General features: G+C 37.4%; 1 protein-coding gene across 1 annotated transcript; it reads right to left on the reverse strand.

The window, feature by feature from the left end:
* Positions 1–3,824: 3,824 nt before the first annotated feature.
* On the reverse strand, positions 3,825–17,907 carry rag1 (recombination activating 1). Its single transcript, XM_041218319.1, has 3 exons — positions 17,819–17,907; positions 10,214–11,595; positions 3,825–5,566 (listed from the first exon to the last, which is right to left on the reverse strand). The coding sequence occupies exons 2-3, from the start codon at positions 11,574–11,576 to the stop codon at positions 3,825–3,827; spliced, it is 3,105 nt and encodes a 1,034-aa protein (XP_041074253.1). The 5' UTR covers positions 11,577–11,595; positions 17,819–17,907.
* Positions 17,908–18,602: the final 695 nt, after the last annotated feature.

An 18,602-nucleotide genomic window follows, 5' to 3' on the forward strand; every position in this document is an offset into this window, starting at 1 on the left:
CCACAATTCTTTATGAATATCACTGATTAACTACAAATCCCTAGAAGATTCTCCTTTCACCAATAAAGAAAACAATTGCATAGCAAAATCTAACTAGGCTGCATTGTCTTAAGTGGACATGTATATCTACCCACTAGACCAGTGGTTTTCAAACTGGGGTAAGCGACCTCTCGTCAGGGGGTACACAAGAAAAACCTGTAATGTTGGACAGTACTTTTCAACTTAGCAATCAAATCAACAATGTTGAATCTCCTTTCAAATAAAACTGCAGCTGTACTGGTGTACCTTTCCTTTCTGTTCTTGAGGTTTGAGTGCACACATGGCTAATTTACATATCTAAATAGCAGAGCAGTGGTGACTGCAGTCTGTGGGCTAAAAACAAAAACAACTCAGATTGTCATTGTACGATGGTGCTTCTTTTAAAAATGTATTGTATTTACTAGGTAAGTTTACAATCTGGAGTATAAATATTCAGTGTTAGTAGTTTAATCAGTTTAGTGTTTTATCTACGATTACATTTTTAAATAACAGAATTACTGAGTTGAGCAGGCAGCTGGGCGGCCCTGCTTAGACAGAGAAATCACTCACTTGTTCTGAGCTGGAGCTGCCGCGACACGACTGTTATCTTTACTTGCAATACTTGTAAGTGTTTATTTCATTATTAATTAAATCACTGAAGAACTGCATTGTCGTATGAGTGCATTACCCTACATCTCCACACCGATAATTATTAATAAAAGCAAAAGCACAATATTATTATTATTATTACAAAAATGGAATACCAGGATTTAAAAAAAACAAATCAATCCCAAATTCCTGGGATTGGGAAAAGTGTTCAGAATTGGTTTCCCTACTCCAGACCTATTGAGTGTGCTCATATCATACAGCGAGTGCACATCAACAAGCTTTAATTGTCTTATAGCTGATAACACAAACAGACTACTGCACTAAACACTTTAACATGTAAGCATTTAGATAAAAGTCATTTTTGACTGCCTGATTGACTGCATGTCTAACATGTATTTTTAGGTTTCCATTTGCTCAGTTTATTTCACTCAAGTAAACCAGGCTTTTTACCCAACGTCATGCAAATGAATGGGAAAAATGGGGGTTGATATGTAATAGCTACGTGTAAAGAACTCATGCTGTTTTTGAACATTACTAGTGAAATTTTGTGAAAATGTGGTTTCCATACGCAGAAAACTGGTACACAAGTGAATCTAAGCTGCTGTAATAAAGCAAAATACCTTGTGACTTGCTGGTTAATAATGTGTTTTACTGCTCTTGCCCAAATTACATTAGTAGTGAATACTGTTTCAACTAATGTATCTTACAACTCATTAATTTAAAAAATAACAAAAAAAACTTGGCGGTATAAAACACTTATTGCAGATCACCATGGCTGAAAACCGGCGGAGACGTTATATATATTATACACACGTATATATATATATATATATATATATATATATATATATATATATATATATATATATTTATATACTAGGTTTTGTAAGTACTTAAGCTAGTAATTAGAAAAGTCCATATTTGTTCCTGTTTTCACAGGTATATTCTGACCCTATCTCAGATGGGGGTATGCAGTAGACTAGATTATTTGGAAAGGGGTACGAGGCCTAACAAGTTTGAAAACCACTGCACTAGACTAAATTCTTCAAGTTAATAATGTAGTGCAACAATAACAAAATAGATATTCAAACCTTTTTCACATCTATTAAAAAAAAAATTACCAAGACACATGTATTTTAACCATGAAACTAGTTTTAAACATGTTCTAGTGACAATTTTCTTTAAATTACCATCCCAGCAAAAATGTTAACATCTTTCAAGATAAATTGTTCATTAACTCAAGTATGAAACACAATCAACTAATATTAAACTTTGCTCAACTGCTTTCAAACAGTTGAAAAACAAAACTACCGGAGTTATCAGAGTAACCCGAAATGGGTGAGGGCCTGTGAATAGGGCATATTACAATAAAATTGATGTAGCTATTTTCCTTTCTATGACCTTACCTTAACTCTCCTAAACAAAACAACAGTTGGTCTACCAAAGGATAACTATCACAGTTTCCAAATAAAAACAGAAATTGTGATTGGGAAGAACATAAAATTCAATAATTAAAATTCAGAGTTTTAAAAAGTCTTTGATACTAATGGTCTATCATAGCCTCAGTCTGTAATAAATGCAATTTAACCATATTTTCCAAACAAAATCCATATCCAGCTGGCTTCTTTGTACCTAAATAACCTTTGTGCAAACATATCTTTTTTTTTGTTTTTTTTTGTTTTTTTTATTTCACTTACACTCTTTAATTGTGGTCAGAGAAATTATGGGCCAAAATAGTCTATAACAGACATAGCCCATTTCCACCATGTTTTCTACAAACAACTTAACACTAGAAGCCCTGCAGCAGTCATATTGAAGTTTTTTGGTTTTAAAATGTAATTTTCTCCAGTCGTGTAATACATATGGGGCTGCGCGTTCGTGTACCTTTCTGCCGTATGTATTAAATATTCTCATAAAGCATGAAACCTGGGAGTACAGAAATAAAGGAGATATATTACATTATACCTAAAAGCCCCAGGAGCAGTCATATTGACTGCCACGCAGAAAACTATTGTATTTTGATTATACAGAATGGTATTATTATTTTTATTTACCAGTCTGCAATGTGTTTAGCTGTAATCAAATTAGTCTCTACTCTCTGCCTGAGTGAATGACTGACAGTCTATTGTTTTCAATCAGTCTTTTGAAAGGTTGGATCTCTGCTTGCCAGCTGCACTGCTTTGGTCAGTCAATTAGCATCGGGACTAGTGAAAATAAATACCAGAGACCGTGGAGTTTTACTACGCAACACAATATGGAGTTGATGTTTTGGATCAGATGGCATGGAAGTATTCCGTGAAAGCTGGCTCCCGACGGTGGCCTGTTCAGGTGTTTTACAATGTATTGGACCTAGCAGCCATCAACTCCTGGGTATTTTACAAAGAATGCACAGAGAAGAATATAGCAAGGAGAGAATATATTTTACAGTTAGCACAGGAACTTCGCAAGAAGCATTTGGAACAGAGGGAGACTGCCAAGCGTGTACCCACAGCTGAAGCTGGCAACCCCGCTGAGAGCCGCAAGAGACGCCAATGCCAGGTTGGCAAGTGCAATAAAAATAAAACTTCTGACAGCTGTGCCCTGTGCAGAAAGGCAGCAGGGGGAGCACAATTATCTGTGCTGATTGTGAACAGCCTTAGACTCAAGGTAAAGGAATATGCTTTTGTCAAAAAAAAGAAAAATAAATTAGACTTTTTTATAACTTCTTATGCTGTGTGCTTAGATTTATTTATATCTATGTTGTTCAGTTGCTTTTTTCTCATCTGATAAAGTCTTTGCTGTTGAAAAGTAAAAAATGTATTGCTATCATTTCAGTTTTATTAATATGTATGTTGTAAACCAATGTCTGTTCAGATGATTACTTACATTTTCTTGTTTTGATTTGTAAAATAAATGTTCATATACATATACTTTGGTTGTTCAAATGATTATGTGACATACTCAAGAAAGACTGCTGCAGGGCTTCTAGGTATATCTCTGGTCCTTCTAGTGTTAAACCAACCAGGTTGGCTCAATCAGGACCAAACCCTTCCACTAGTAAAACTGAATTAGTTCAGAATGTTTTCCTCTAACCTGACTGGTATAGCCTATTTGAAGAACTCTGCCTTCAAACTTCCAAGCCCATAGGATACCTGTAGATGACTGATGTGAAACACTTCTAGGTAGAACAGCCCTTTTCTCAAATAGTTTTGGCTTGATCAAATCTCCAAGGAGTCTATCAGATTAATAGCATCATCCTGGGTATCTACAGGATTTATTGTGGCCTCTAAGGCTTTGGCTGAGTTCTTATGTGCCTCCATAAACTTTTGGAGGTACTTGGAAGTATAAAGCCAGTGATGCTTGAGAATGTCCTCCAGCTCATAGCACTTGGACTGCCTGGCGTTCATCTTCCGGAACCGACGGAAGAGCTTGTTCCCGGACTCATTGCCCTCACTGGCCCAGGCGCCTATGGAACCCTCCCTTTCAATGATCTCAGGCACATGGGCCAAGGTCTTGTGGAGGTAGTTGGTGATCTTTCCATCATATCTGTACTTGAAGGTAGTGGAGAGGAGCTCTGCAAAGCGCTGTGAGTTGAAGCTGTAACGGCAGAGCAAGTCTGGGCACTCTTTGGCTGGGCAGTTGGCACGCCAGACAGGCTTCATTTGGAGGTACAGGTGCACAAGCTCCCTGAGGGCCTCTCTTCGTTCTTGAGATGGGACAAGCTCACAAACAGCTTCTACTGTCTCCTTAGTCATCAACTTGCGGGCAAAATTGCCATTCATCCTCATGACAGGTCTAAGGTTCATCTTCTTCCTCAGCTGTTTATCTAGGGCAGATTGCCACCTTTTCCTCTCCTCGTGGGTAGGGTTGTAATTCTGGTAGACTTCCCCTATTTCATCCTGGAATATTTTGTAGAACTCTGTGGCATTGCCAATGTCACAGTGCAGGGCATCAATGGAAGGCTGGGTTTCCATAAAGGGCTTAGCTGAAACTCCCTTCACTCTGTCACGGAGTTCATCCACTGACTCTGAGTAGGGATTGGACCGCCATATCTCATAGCGATCTAGGTTTTCCTCATGGTTCCTGGTGACAGAGTGAAGAACCATATTCTGGGCAGCTTCGGCTCTGGTGGCATCACAAAGGGTACAGATATAGGTTGACCCTGAGGCCTCCAATCCTTCAACATCCCTCACCAGCTTCTCGTCATACCCTGTGCCCCTAAAGATAAATCGAAAAGACCTAGACAGGCCACCAATCTCCAGGATCAGGCGACTCTCTTTCATGGCTTCCCGTTCGGCCAGCACTGGACCCAGAATAGCTGTCAGTGTCTCATGGTCAGATTCATCTGCAAACATCAAACACATGGGTTTGCAGCAGAGCTCTGAGTTTGGCTTGTGTTCCTGGAAGACATTTATGTTTTCTCCATCTTCGTTCTTGGTGGCAATAGACATGATGGTGAAGGAGAAGCGGATAGCTTTCTCTGGGAGCGATGGTCCACCTCCGTGTTTCTCACTCACATCGCCCATTCCATCACATGATTCCTTGATCACCACTGAGAAGACCTCTGTGGAGAATTCGTCCAGTCCTTGCTCATTAATGCCTTCCAGGATGTCCTCCTCTAGGTCTTTTAAGGCTGAAACCAAGGCAGCATCATAGCGGAACCTGCGAGCAATAGTGTCCATTTGAGAGTCCTCCACAGAAACTGTCCAGCCTGACAACCCATCAATAATCCCCACATCTGTGCTGCTAGAGACATTCTTCAGGGCTGGCTGCCACTCAAACGGGTGGTATCCTGGCAGCAAAACCTTTTCTGCATTACGAAGGGCATGCAAGGGTTGAAAGATCTGCCTTCCGCTGGTTGCTTTTACTGTCCTGTACATTTTATGGTACTGACTGCAGCTCAGGAAGGTGTTCACCCGAATGGCTAGACAAACAGCTGGGTGCAATCCGGATCCTCTACCTATAGAAAGAATGTAAAGCACAGATGTTACAACTTAGTAAACATACGCACATTTGGAACACACACTATTATTATTTTGCATTAATATAATTATTGTATTCTACCGTAATATACAGTGGCTCTCAAAAGTATTCACCCCCCTTGGACTTTTCCACATTTTATTGTGTTACAACATGGAATCAAAATGGATTTAATTAGGGGTTTTTACCACTGATTAACACAAAAATGTCCATAATGTCAAAGTGAAAAATAAAATCTACAAATTGTTCTAAATTAATTACAAAAATACAAATACAAAACAGAAAATAATTGGATTGCATAAGTATTCAGCCCCTTTGGCACCTTTGGCAGCAATTACAACCGTGAGTCTATTTGGATAAGTCTCTACCAGCTTTGCACATCTGGACACTACAATTTTTGTCCATTCTTCTTAGCAAAATCACTCAAGCTCTGTCAAGTTGGATGGGGACCTTTGGTGAAAAGCAATTTTCAACTCTTTCCACATATTCTCAATTAGATTGTGGTCCAAGGAGGGTGAATTCTTTTGAGAGCCACTGCAACCACCTAAATAAATACATAGTAAAATAAATAATTATGCATATGAAGGCCATTTGCCGCCATCTGCCACCAAATTTTGTGAACTGTGGTATTGCTTTGCATGTCGAAATTCCTCAGAAGCTAATTATGCTTTTTTGAAAATGGCTTCCTTTATATCATGGATGATTCGAGATTGGGCAGTAATATTTTGGTTTGTCTTTTCTTGGCAGTAAGTCACGTTGCTGCTTGTGTATTCGGGCAGTGACGTCTTTCGTTGGCAATTTTAATACACTCATCACTACTGTACTAAAATGTAAGATGCAGGATATTTTTGAGAAGCTTAAAATGGTTTAAAAAATACTTAAATTTGAAGGAATATGGTAATCATGTTTTTCATTGTGTATTTTCCAAAACATGCCATTGTGATTAATATACCATATATGGTTTTAACTCATTCTCTCAAACAGCCATATAAAATGATACCATGACTGAAATCAGGCCAGTAGTGTATCGAACTTATTAAGGAATCTGAATTTATATGCATTTAAACTAGGGCTATCAAGCGAATAAAGAATGAATCGTGATTAATCTTGAGATTTGTTTATCTCAGTTAATCTTGGTTTTCATTGCATATTTAATTGATACAATTACTTAATCCATCTCATTTAAGTTTGTTGACTACTGATGCTGCTACTGATTATTATTATTATTATTATTATTATTATTATTATTATTATTATTATTATTATTATTATTATTATTATTATTAAAACCCAGCATAAAAACCATGTTTTCTTTTTTTGTGGATTTTCTTTATAGTTTTATATTTATTTACAATCCAGCCTTGTTGTTAAATTGTTTAAACCAACTGCTAAATGACAATAGAGTCAGTTATTGCATTTATTATTATTGTAAATTATATAGTTTAAAATAAATGTGGTTATTGAAATAAAAACAGCTACAGGCAGTTAAGGCTACAATTTTGTTATGGATGTCACGTAAAATGTGAAAATCATCAATTTGAAAAAAAGTCCATGAAATCTTGGAAATGGATGTAAAAAAGCTTCCTTTCCTTAAAAATGTAGTTTGTCATGCACTGAAAATACAATACAATACATGTATCTATAAATGGTCTGGTTGTGCATGCATGCAGCATTTACATGTAACCGTGTACATTAGCGAATGAGATAGCTGAGCGAGTAAGCATGTCAATGGGTGACAACAAAAATACCCTAAAAAACTGTGAGTGAGCGGTTCGTTTGTAGACAGAACAACAAATGCATCGGACAACATCAAGTGAGCAGTCTGTTGACATTTCTATTGCTTCAGCGAGCCTCCTGATATCTCATCAATCAGCCTTAACAGCTCACGGTGCCAGGTTGTATGTCAGCAGTCTGGTTAGTATAAAACTTGTTTTTCTAAGAAATTAATAGTTACCCCAATACACATTGCAAATGGATTGTTAAGATGCAAAACAGCAAAGCAGTGTTTGGAACTACTGCACATTTTACCAAACATCGATTCTGTGGCAGCAAAGATAGACAACGACAATCTGGCTGTGAAGTAGACTGGACACCAACACTGGACACCACCATGGTAAATGCCCTTGGAGTAATTAGAAGTGTTCACTGTACTACTATATGCCATTGGAGCATTTGGTGCAGAAGCCTGGGTTACTGTTAATAACTGTGCCAATTGGGCAAAGAGAGTCTGTGGTAAGTGCGCTGCATATTTTGAAAAGCACAGGTGTGATTTGTGCCAGCACTTAAGACTTTGTAAACGATTGTAATTGAAGCCCATTCTGTTCAAATGTTTATTTAGTCATGTAATTTCGATTATAGTATGTTTGTACAAACGCATACTTTCTCAGAGCTCAATTGTAATGTACTCTGGGAATGCAGTTTATTGGTCTCCATTGCCCACTGTTAATCACACATTATAAACCACAAATCCCATACCCTGCCAATTTAATTGATTTATCAGTGCGATAGCTACTCGTTTCCAAACAGTTTGAAAACTTGTCTTATTTACATCATCTCAGTTGTACAGTTTTGTATGCATATATGATTTGTTTATTCCATTTTTTACCACTTTTTGAGGTTGCGTGTTGTGTATTATATCTGTATATAAACACATTTCTGTTCAAATGTCCGATTATATACATTGTTTTGGTTGTGTAGATGCTTTATATGACGTTCCTGAATAAAACTAAGACTTATATTCAATTGTTTGTCCTTTCATTATAATATTATGTTGTTTTTAATACGACCTTCAAATTGACCGGTCATGGTATGTCTATAAACGTGGTTGTTCTAGTGTTAACATGATCATACTGAAGTGGGCTTCTAGTACCGCGATCGTGGAACCACAATCAAAAAACACTTTGTTTTGATTACTTATAGGGCCACTATACTTTGCAGTACAGGATTGAAACACATATCATTGGATAGGGGAGGGACTGACGTTCACTTCCTGATAGTTTTTTTTTTTTTTTCATGTGATGTCACTAAGAGGGGTATTCATTGTCCAAAGGGCGGAGAATGTTTTGGCAGCGTGGAGAGAAAATACATCACCGCCTGCTTCAGAGAAACTTGTAAGAAAGACACAAACACTGTAAATCCAAACTATTTAACATAGTTATACTACAATATTGATTCTGTCTCATGTGTTTTAATATATATATAGCTGTTCAACTTCTATTGGACGCTGGTCTGGAGACAAAAGAAATCTGTAACAGGCACCATAATGAAAGCTCAATTTGCAGCTATTGGACAGCAAATATTCAGCAAAAAAACAATTGGTCTACAATACTATCCTTGGCATGATCCTCCAAACAAGACTCAAATCCAACCAATCCAGTGAATCCTGTTCCTGTCACTACCACACCAGCCAATCCACTCCCTGTCAGCTCAAATGATGCTCCAATGACAAGCAGTTTAGACCATTGTACACTCATTTCTCAGGCAATGGCCAGATTACAAATAGGGGTTTAAAAAAGTTTACTAAATCAAAACTCATTGTTTTTCTCTTTATACAGTATGTATGTCATCCTTGTTTTTTATTTAAAAAATGTTAGGGATTTAGAGAAATCTTTACTCAATGGAAAGGTACACGACAAATCAATACAAATTCAAGTTCGTTAGGGCTCTCGCCTTCGGCTCGGGATTCATACAGTGCCTACAAGAAGTATTCACCTTCCTTGGACGTTTTCCCAGTTTGTTGTGTTACAACCTGAAATCTTAATGCATTTAAATGGGATTTTTTTTTTCCCCCTTTGATTTACACAACCTACTCAACACTTTCAATGTGTGAAAAAATAGGGGGGGGGGGGGGCGACAAATCAATTTAAAAAAAACTGAAAAGTCTTCATTAAATAAGTATTCACCCCCTTTGCTATGACTTACCCCAAAAGACTCACAGCTGTAATTGCTGCCAAAGATGGTTCTACCAAGTATTGACTGCTTGACGGGGGGGGTGGGGGGAGCTGAATAGTTATCTAACCAAGACATTTCAGTTTTTATTTTTTTGATTTTTCATTAACCAATATTTCACAATAAAAATGATCTTGCCTCTTCAAAGTGTTGAGTAGTTTGTATAAATCAAAGGAAAAAATCCTATTTAAATGTATGAAGATTTCAGGTTGAAACACAACAACCTGTGAAAATGTCCAAGGGAGGTAAATACTTCCTATAGGCATTGTAACTCCCATCATGGTCAACTATCAATATTTTTCAACAAAACATTAAGAAAGTATTGTAAGGTCCCTTGGGTCAAAGAATAACGCATTTTAATAATAATAAAATAATTTTAAAAAATACTTAACAAAAAATAATTAAATATTATGTTAAAAAAAAAGTTTGTATGGTTTCTGAAGTACTTTGTAATGTTTCCCAGTGTTCTGAAAAAAAGACCATTTCCAAAATGTTACTGTATTAATAATAATGAGAGACCACTACAGGACATGAGAGACAGATACTGGTTTCTGATGATTTAAAAACTGAGGGCAGCTGACTCAGAGAGAGAGAGAGAGAGAGAGAGAGAGAGAGAGAGAGAGATTTTTGCAACTTTACAAATAACAGCTATAGAAAAACTTTGAATTAGCTATTTCACCTTGCATGATTGCCTCTAGTTCATCAGCCTGTCTGTGCTCGTTGCCAGCTCTCAGGGCCAGTAGGAAGAGTGTTAGGCAGACAGACTTGATGTCCCCTCCTTCCTCTTTATCTGCAAAGACCTTCACTTGGTGCTTTAGCTCCTTCAGTCTGTGTTTCTGGGCCCTTCGGGTTAGAGAGAGGAGGTGCTGCCTCGGGCGCCCCCCCTTATTGATGGGTGAATAGACTTCACTGCCTTTGACCTCTTGATGACTGAGAGTGTGGGTTCCATAGTCTTCCAGCCTCACCTGCTCCTTACAGCCTTCGAAAGGACACCGGATCACCAGTGAGTAAATAACATTCACGAAAGCTTTGGCTGGGGTCACCAAATCTGACGGGATGCAGGGTTCCCTACAAGCAGGGCAGTGCGTTCCCAGAGCCCAGATGTACTTCAGGATACAGGTCCTGCAAAAGAGATGCTTGCAAGAGGACTGGACAGGGTCGGCCAGCAAATGATTACAGACCTGGCAGGAGACAGACCGCACAAAGTCAACAGGATAGTCGACTGCCAAGAGCTTGGAGTTGAGGTGAACCTTCTTGCAGCGGGTTATCTTCTTAACCCAGAAGCTCCTTTGACTTTGAGATTTGGGCCAGAATTTTGCTTGATTGTGAGCATTGGATCGATGAAGTCTGTTTTCCTTCAGGTCCACTTTAGCTCTCTTGGCTAGCTGAGCGGCCTGGGGCTTGATCTTTCTTTTAAGAGAACCCACAACCCGGAAGCACAATCTGCACTGTGCAGAGTGAGGCATCCACTGGGGAACTCGGGTTCGAGAGAAGCAGCAGAAGCCACCTCCTCTGATAGCGACCTTACAGCAACCATGACAGAAAAATATGGGGTGGACAGTCTCCAGATCTCCAGTCACGTCTACCTTAAAAACCTTCAATATGACCTCTGGCCAGGCCCTGGCCTTACAACCCATCTTTTTCAGTGCCTCTCGGCTCATCTCGTCCAAAGTACCTTGGACCTCATGCTCCAGGTTGGTCCTGTCTCTTTTCAATGCACCACCACACAGTCTACATAGACGTCTTAAGTGCATCATGTGCATTTCAATCTCCATGATCTTCAGGTCCACTCGGTTGTTATCAAGCGACTTCCCACCTAAACAAACTTTCATAACACTAGCGGAGGGAGGTTCCTCATCTGCCATCTCAGCTTCTTCTGGAGACTGTGATACTGTCTGTTCTACTGGCTGTTTTTCTTTGTCTTGGGCCAAAGGAGCGCTCTCAAAGGATTTAATCCGAAAGAGTTTGAACTTCCAGTCAGAAAACTTAGAGTAGGGGTGCTGGATCTCTGCAGGAATGGAGCGCAGAGGAGTGTCTGACATTGTAACCACTGAACAAATCCTGAAAATTAAATAAGATAAAAGACTGTTGAATATGCTTTGACTACAAGAAACCATTCATGTGAAATAATAACTTTCTGACACTTGTGTATGTATACAATGGCTCATTGAATTATTCAGGTTTAAAAGTGTTGGACATTTTTAGTCTTGATGTTTCCTCCAAACACCAATTGTCTTCATAATCACTTTTTTTACTACTAGTCCCAGCACAGGAGTGGTACTGTCCCTCTTTTTGTACTTTATAATATACATTTGTTTTATTGGAGGGGCAGCTGTTTTTATTGTGCACTGGGAGGCAGTAAATTACTAGTAGTCTTGTATATAGTTTTTAAGATTTTTTTAAAAGGGAAAACTTCTTGTAAGGGACAAAGTGCAAAAACACAAACCACACGATTTCCTGTCTACACCAAACTATAATATGATAACAATGTGGGGTGTTTTTATTCCAAACTGTCACAAAACTGGAGGCAGGTCAACGGCTAACAGTGACAGAGGCAGGAAGCATGGTCTAAATAGATAAACAGTCATTCAGTGCATTTACATGAACACAATAATTTAAAACTAATTAAAAACGAAAAGTGGCCTATTTCAGTAGATATTTCATGTTTCTATTATGCCCAGCCTTTTAAGAATTTAAGAAAGAATCAAAGTATATTGAAATGTAGAGAAAATAGTTTAAGAACATAAGAACATAAGAAAGTTTACAAACGAGAGGAGGCCATTCGGCCCATCTTGCTCGTTTGGTTGTTAGTAGCTTATTGATCCCAAAATCTCATCAAGCAGCTTCTTGAAGGATCCCAGGGTGTCAGCTTCAACAACATTACTGGGGAGTTGATTCCAGACCCTCACAATTCTCTGTGTAAAAAAGTGTCTCCTATTTTCTGTTCTGAATGCCCCTTTTTCTAAACTCCATTTGTGACCCCTGGTCCTTGTTTCTTTTTTCAGGCTGAAAAAGTCCCTTGCGTCGACACTGTCAATACCTTTTAGAATTTTGAATGCTTGAATTATGTCGCCACGTAGTCTTCTTTGTTCAAGACTGAACAGATTCAATTCTTTTAGCCTGTCTGCATATGACATGCCTTTTAAGCCCGGAATAATTCTGGTCGCTCTTCTTTGCACTCTTTCTAGAGCAGCAATATCTTTTTTATAGCGAGGTGACCAGAACTGCACACAATATTCAAGATGAGGTCTTACAAGTGCATTGTACAGTTTTAACATTACTTCCCTTGATTTAAATTCAACACTTTTCACAATGTATCCGAGTATCTTGTTAGCCTTTTTTATAGCTTCCCCACATTGCCTAGATGAAGACATTTCTGAGTCAACAAAAACTCCTAGGTCTTTTTCATAGATTCCTTCTCCAATTTCAATATCTCCCATATGATATTTATAATGTACATTTTTATTTCCTGCGTGCAGTACCTTACACTTTTCTCTATTAAATGTCATTTGCCATGTGTCTGCCCAGTTCTGAATCTTGTCTAGATCATTTTGAATGACCTTTGCTGCTGCAACAGTGTTTGCCACTCCTCCTACTTTTGTGTCGTCTGCAAATTTAACAAGTTTGCTTACTATACCAGAATCTAAATCATTAATGTAGATTAGGAATAGCAGAGGACCTAATACTGATCCCTGTGGTACACCGCTGGTTACCACACTCCATTCTGAGGTTTCTCCTCTAATCAGTACTTTCTGTTTTCTACATGTTAACCACTCCCTAATCCATGTACATGTGTTTCCTTGAATCCCAACTGCGTTCAGTTTGAGAATTAATCTTTTGTGCGGGACTTTGTCAAAAGCTTTCTGGAAATCTAAATAAACCATGTCATATGCTTTGCAATTATCCATTATCGATGTTGCATCCTCAAAAAAATCAAGCAAGTTAGTTAGGCACGATCTCCCTTTCCTAAAACCATGTTGACTGTCTCCCAGTACCCTGTTACCATATAGGTAATTTTCCATTTTGGATCTTATTATAGTTTCCATAAGTTTGCATATAATAGAAGTCAGGCTTACTGGTCTGTAGTTACCTGGTTCAGTTTTGTTTCCCTTTTTGTGGATCGGTATTACGTTTGCAATTTTCCAGTCTGTCGGTCATACCCCTGTGTCAAGAGACTGCTGCATGATCTTGGTTAGCGGTTTGTAAATTACTTCTTTCATTTCTTTGAGTACTACTGGGAGGATCTCATCCGGCCCAGGGGATTTGTTTATTTTAAGAGCTCCTAGTCCCTTTAACACTTCTGCCTCAGTTATGCTAAAGTTATTTAAAACTGGATAGGAACTGGATGACATGTGGGGCATGTTGTCAGTATCTTCCTTTGTAAAAACTTGTGAAAAGTAATCATTTAACATATTTGCTATTTTTTTTTCTTCCTCTATGATTTTGCCATTTGTATCTCTTAAACATTTAATCTCCTCTTTGAATGTTCTCTTGCTGTTGTAATATTGGAAAAACATTTTGGAATTGGTTTTAGCTTCTTTAGCAATGTTCATTTCTATTTCTCTCTTGGCCTTTATTTAACAAATAAACCATTCTGTTTACTAGTTTCCCATGCCTTTCCCGTGGTTCTACTATGTATTTACCATAGTTTACCCTGGTTTGCCATATTTACTAATATGCTTAGCCATACCTTTCTGGTCTTTATAATACTTACCTATGCTTTCATGCTTTAATACACTTTGCCATACCTTTACTATGGTAAACCTTTGATTTCCAACATGGGCTTAAAATGACACAAAAGTAGTAAAACTTTTAGTAACCCTTTAATAAAACCCTTACTTACTAACACCTGATGAAGACATGTATTCTTGAAACACATTGTGTTTCATGTTTTTTATAATAAATAATTGTTTTTTAGCTGTAAAAGATTGCAGCTTGTTTTTTATTCTCTGAATATCAAATCTAAAATGAATTAATGATACAGTTGATGGCTAAACAAAGACGACTTTTTTCATGTATATAGGTATGTTTTAAGAAAAATTAATCTGCTTTGTTGTAATGTTACAAAACTAATGAAAAACCATTTTGCAGTTTTCCTTTCATAAAGATTGTGAAATTGTGTAACACTGATACATCATATTTGTTTGAACTGTAGCATCAGCAGCAGTTCAAACATCATAATCTGTGTTCCATTAATCTGGAATGTATGAAAAATGCAGCTCTTGTGGTGGAAGAGCTTTTGATCATTATGCACCTGTATTATGGAACAATCTTCCAATTGAAATCCATAATGCTGACTCAATAAATGCACCTAAATCAGAGTTTAAAACGCATCTTTACGCAGAGGCCTTTTTGTATATTGGAACTGCCTATTTTAGAGTTTTGTTAATGTTGTTTTTTTCATCTTTGTTTTTGGATGTTTTTTTTTTAATATTTGATTGTATTTTATTGTATATTATTGTAGGTTAAATGTCTAAGAGATACAAATGGCAAAATCATAGATGAAGAAAAAAAATAGCAAATACATTAAATGATTACTTTTCACAAGTTTTTACAAAGGAAGATACCGATAACATGCCCCACATGTCAACCTGTTCCTATCCAGTTTTAAATAACTGTAGCATAACCAAGGCAGAAGTGTTAAAGGGACTAGGAGCTCTTGAAATAAACAAATCCCCTGGGCCGGATGAGATCATCTCAATAGTACTCAAAGGAATGAAAAAAGTTATTTTCAAACCACAAACCAAGTTCATGTAACAGTCTCTTGACACAGGGGTTGTACCAACAGACTGGAGAATTGCAAACGTAATACCGATGCACAAAAAAAGGGAAACAAAACCAAACCAGGTAACTACAGACCAATAAGTCTGACTTCTATTATATGTAAACTTATGGAAAATATAATAAGATCCAAAATGGAAAATTACCTATATGGTAACAGCCAGCATGGTTTTAGGAAGGAGAAATTGTGTCTAACTAAAATACTTGAATTTTTTAAGGATGCAACATCGACAATGGATAATTGCAAAACATATGATTAATACTCAAACTGAACGCAGTAGGGATTTAAGGAAATGCATGTACATCGATTAGGGAGTGGTTAACATGTGCTGATTAGAGGAGAAACCTCAAAATGGTTGAGGTAACCAGTGTTGTACCACAGGGATTAGTACTAGGTCCTCTGCTATTCCTAATCTACATTAATGATTTAGATTCTAGTATAGTAAGCATACTTGTTAAATTTGCAGATGACACAAAAATAGCAGGAGTGGCAAACAATGCTGCAAGCAGCAAAGGTCATTCAAAATGATCTAGACAAGATTCAGAACTGGGCAGACACATGGCAATGACATTTAATAGAGACAAGTATAAGCTACTGCACGCAGGCTATAAAAATGTGCATTATAAATATAATATTGAGATACTGAAATTGAAGAAAGAATCTATGAAAAAGACCTAGGAGTTTATGTTGACTCAAAAATGTCTTCATCTAGACAATGTGTGGAAGCTATAAAAAAGGTCAACAAGATGCTTGGATATATTGTGACAAGTGTTGAATTTAAATCAAGGGAAGTACTGTTAAATCTGTACAGTGCATTTATAAGACCTCATCCAGAATATTGTGCTCCATTCTGGTCACCATGCTACAAAAAAGATATTGCTGCTTTAGAAAGAGTGCAAAGAAGAGAGACCAGAATTATTCCGGGTTTAAAAGGCATGTCATATGTAGACAGGCTAAAAGAACTGAATCTGTTCAGTCTTGAACAAAGAAGACTACACGACTTGAAAAAAGAAACAAGGACCAGGGGTCTCAAACTAAACTAAGTAGTGTTATAAAACTTTTCTAGCACGTGTCCTTTATTTCTTTGTCTAAAACGTTCAGATTCAAACTTATTTAATCAAATTATCTCAGTGTTTACTGGCTTAAGCAATGTTTTTCATACAAAATGTATTTGTTTTTCTTTTCTTTTCATACAGGCAGGCCAGGTCATGTGAAATCACCTGTCCATTTCGTCAATCAAGATTTATAATTGTACTAAAAAGAAAATGAAAAGCCTATATTTTAAAATGCAAGACAGTGTCTTGATAAGATTATTAGATTTTTGAGTTCTCCATCACACCTAGGCCCGTTTTAGAATGAACAGTATGTATGCTCAGGTGGTACTAGGCTGGTCATGCTTGGAGTCTGTATTATTATTATTTATTTATTTATTTATTTATTTATTTCTTAGCCCACACCCTCATCCAGGGTGACTTACAATTGTTACTAAATATTGCATTATAAATATTAAAATATCACATTATAGACTATTATAATCTGAAACAAAAACACGTTGGAAATGTGGAAAAAATGCCAAGTTATCAAAAGTGCCCAGCCATTTAAAGTGGTGATGTCAAAAACACAAGCCAAGTTTCAAGAAACCACTGGGGCAACCTTGCCCAGCACAAAGCAAATAGGCACAACTGTAAAACCGCCCCAATTGTTTCTACTAACTTGGCTTGTGTTTTTACAATAAAAGCGTATCGAAATAAGGGTGTGGGCTAAGAAATAAACAAAGTGTATATCAACTACATTTTTTCACATAAAAAATGTGTTTGTTACACATAAATAAAATTCATTATATTTTTTTTTAAAGTTTGCAATATAAACCCCGCCTGGGAATCGAACCCAAGACATTCTTCCAGTGCAGCCACCCTAGCTTTCACACTACAAAGTAGTACAGCAAAGATACAGTTTTTAATAAGTAACGAGACAAGATTTTGTAAATAATGATTATGTGTTATCCCAATTGTTTTGAAAGCTTGGTAATGCCATAGTATTAACCCAATAGCAATAGTTCAGTCTGTTCTGTTCAGGTATTGTATTAACCCAATAGCAACAGTTCATTCTATTCTGTACAGGTATTGTATTAACCCAATAGCAATAGTTCAGTCTGTTCTGTTCAGGTATTGCCCTCATGACATGGCTTTTAGGAGAAAAATACACAGGCTAAATAGACACCTGAAAACCCATGATATCACAAAGTAATATAGTTAAACATAGTGCACGTTTTTACATAGTCAACCTTCCACTGTTTAATAGTGATTTAAACAATTTAAATACATAATAATAATAATAATAAACAGGCAGCTCTTACCATGTTCTTGGTTTCCATTCAGTCCCTGCATAATGATATGCTTTACAAGCTCTTCCAGTTATTTTGTTCAGTTCTTTTTTGTCATAAACATTGCATACTTCCACATAGTCACTTACTATTACAACAACACTATTCTGTTTTCTTACCTTGTTTTTCTGTCTATTAAGAACTCCTCACATCTGCTGTCAAAGCAGGCTCTGCATGAGTGCACAAGGCTTGGGGAGCTTGTGGTAACTTCCACTCTGTGTACTGCAGTAAAGAGAGTGTACCTGATGGAGCGTTGGAGGGATATAAATATATATATATATATATATATATATATATATATATATATATATATATATATACGCACACACACACACACACACACACACACACAAATACCAACGCATGCTACCGCACCTGAGCCTCTGCTGGCTTGCCCACAATCCAAGATAAGACTGATAACACCCTCACCTGCTCCTTTACTGTTGTTGTCGCTTTAAGAAATGTGCCCCAAACAGGTGTTCAAAGAAAGAATGTGGGTTAGTTTTGGGGCCATTCTAGCAGGCAATTCAACACTGGTGGCCTTATAGCTCAAATATAAGACTAATTTGCCCACAGGCTCATTTGCATGCTAACCTTTCCCTGCTTGTTCCAGACTTTTTTTATCTTGATTCCTTTTTGGTTCAGTCCGCCAATACGGCCGCTCTGCTTGAAACATCTACGATAATAAACCGCCGGTACCCCAGAAAAGGCTGCATTTATTTTTCTGTAGTTGGGGGTGGGTAAGATTGGGCTGCTTCCTCTTTCAGTTGAGGACCCCCATTCCCAAGGATATAGCCCAGATGCCTTGTCTCCATCCTCGCCAAAGCACACTTCTCAGGGTTGGTAAGGCCTGCATTGTTAATTCTGTTGAACACAGACTTCAAATGTACCAGATGTTCATCC

The sequence above is a fragment of the Polyodon spathula genome, chromosome 19 (assembly GCF_017654505.1).
Source record: "Polyodon spathula isolate WHYD16114869_AA chromosome 19, ASM1765450v1, whole genome shotgun sequence".
Classification (NCBI taxonomy): domain Eukaryota; kingdom Metazoa; phylum Chordata; class Actinopteri; order Acipenseriformes; family Polyodontidae; genus Polyodon; species Polyodon spathula.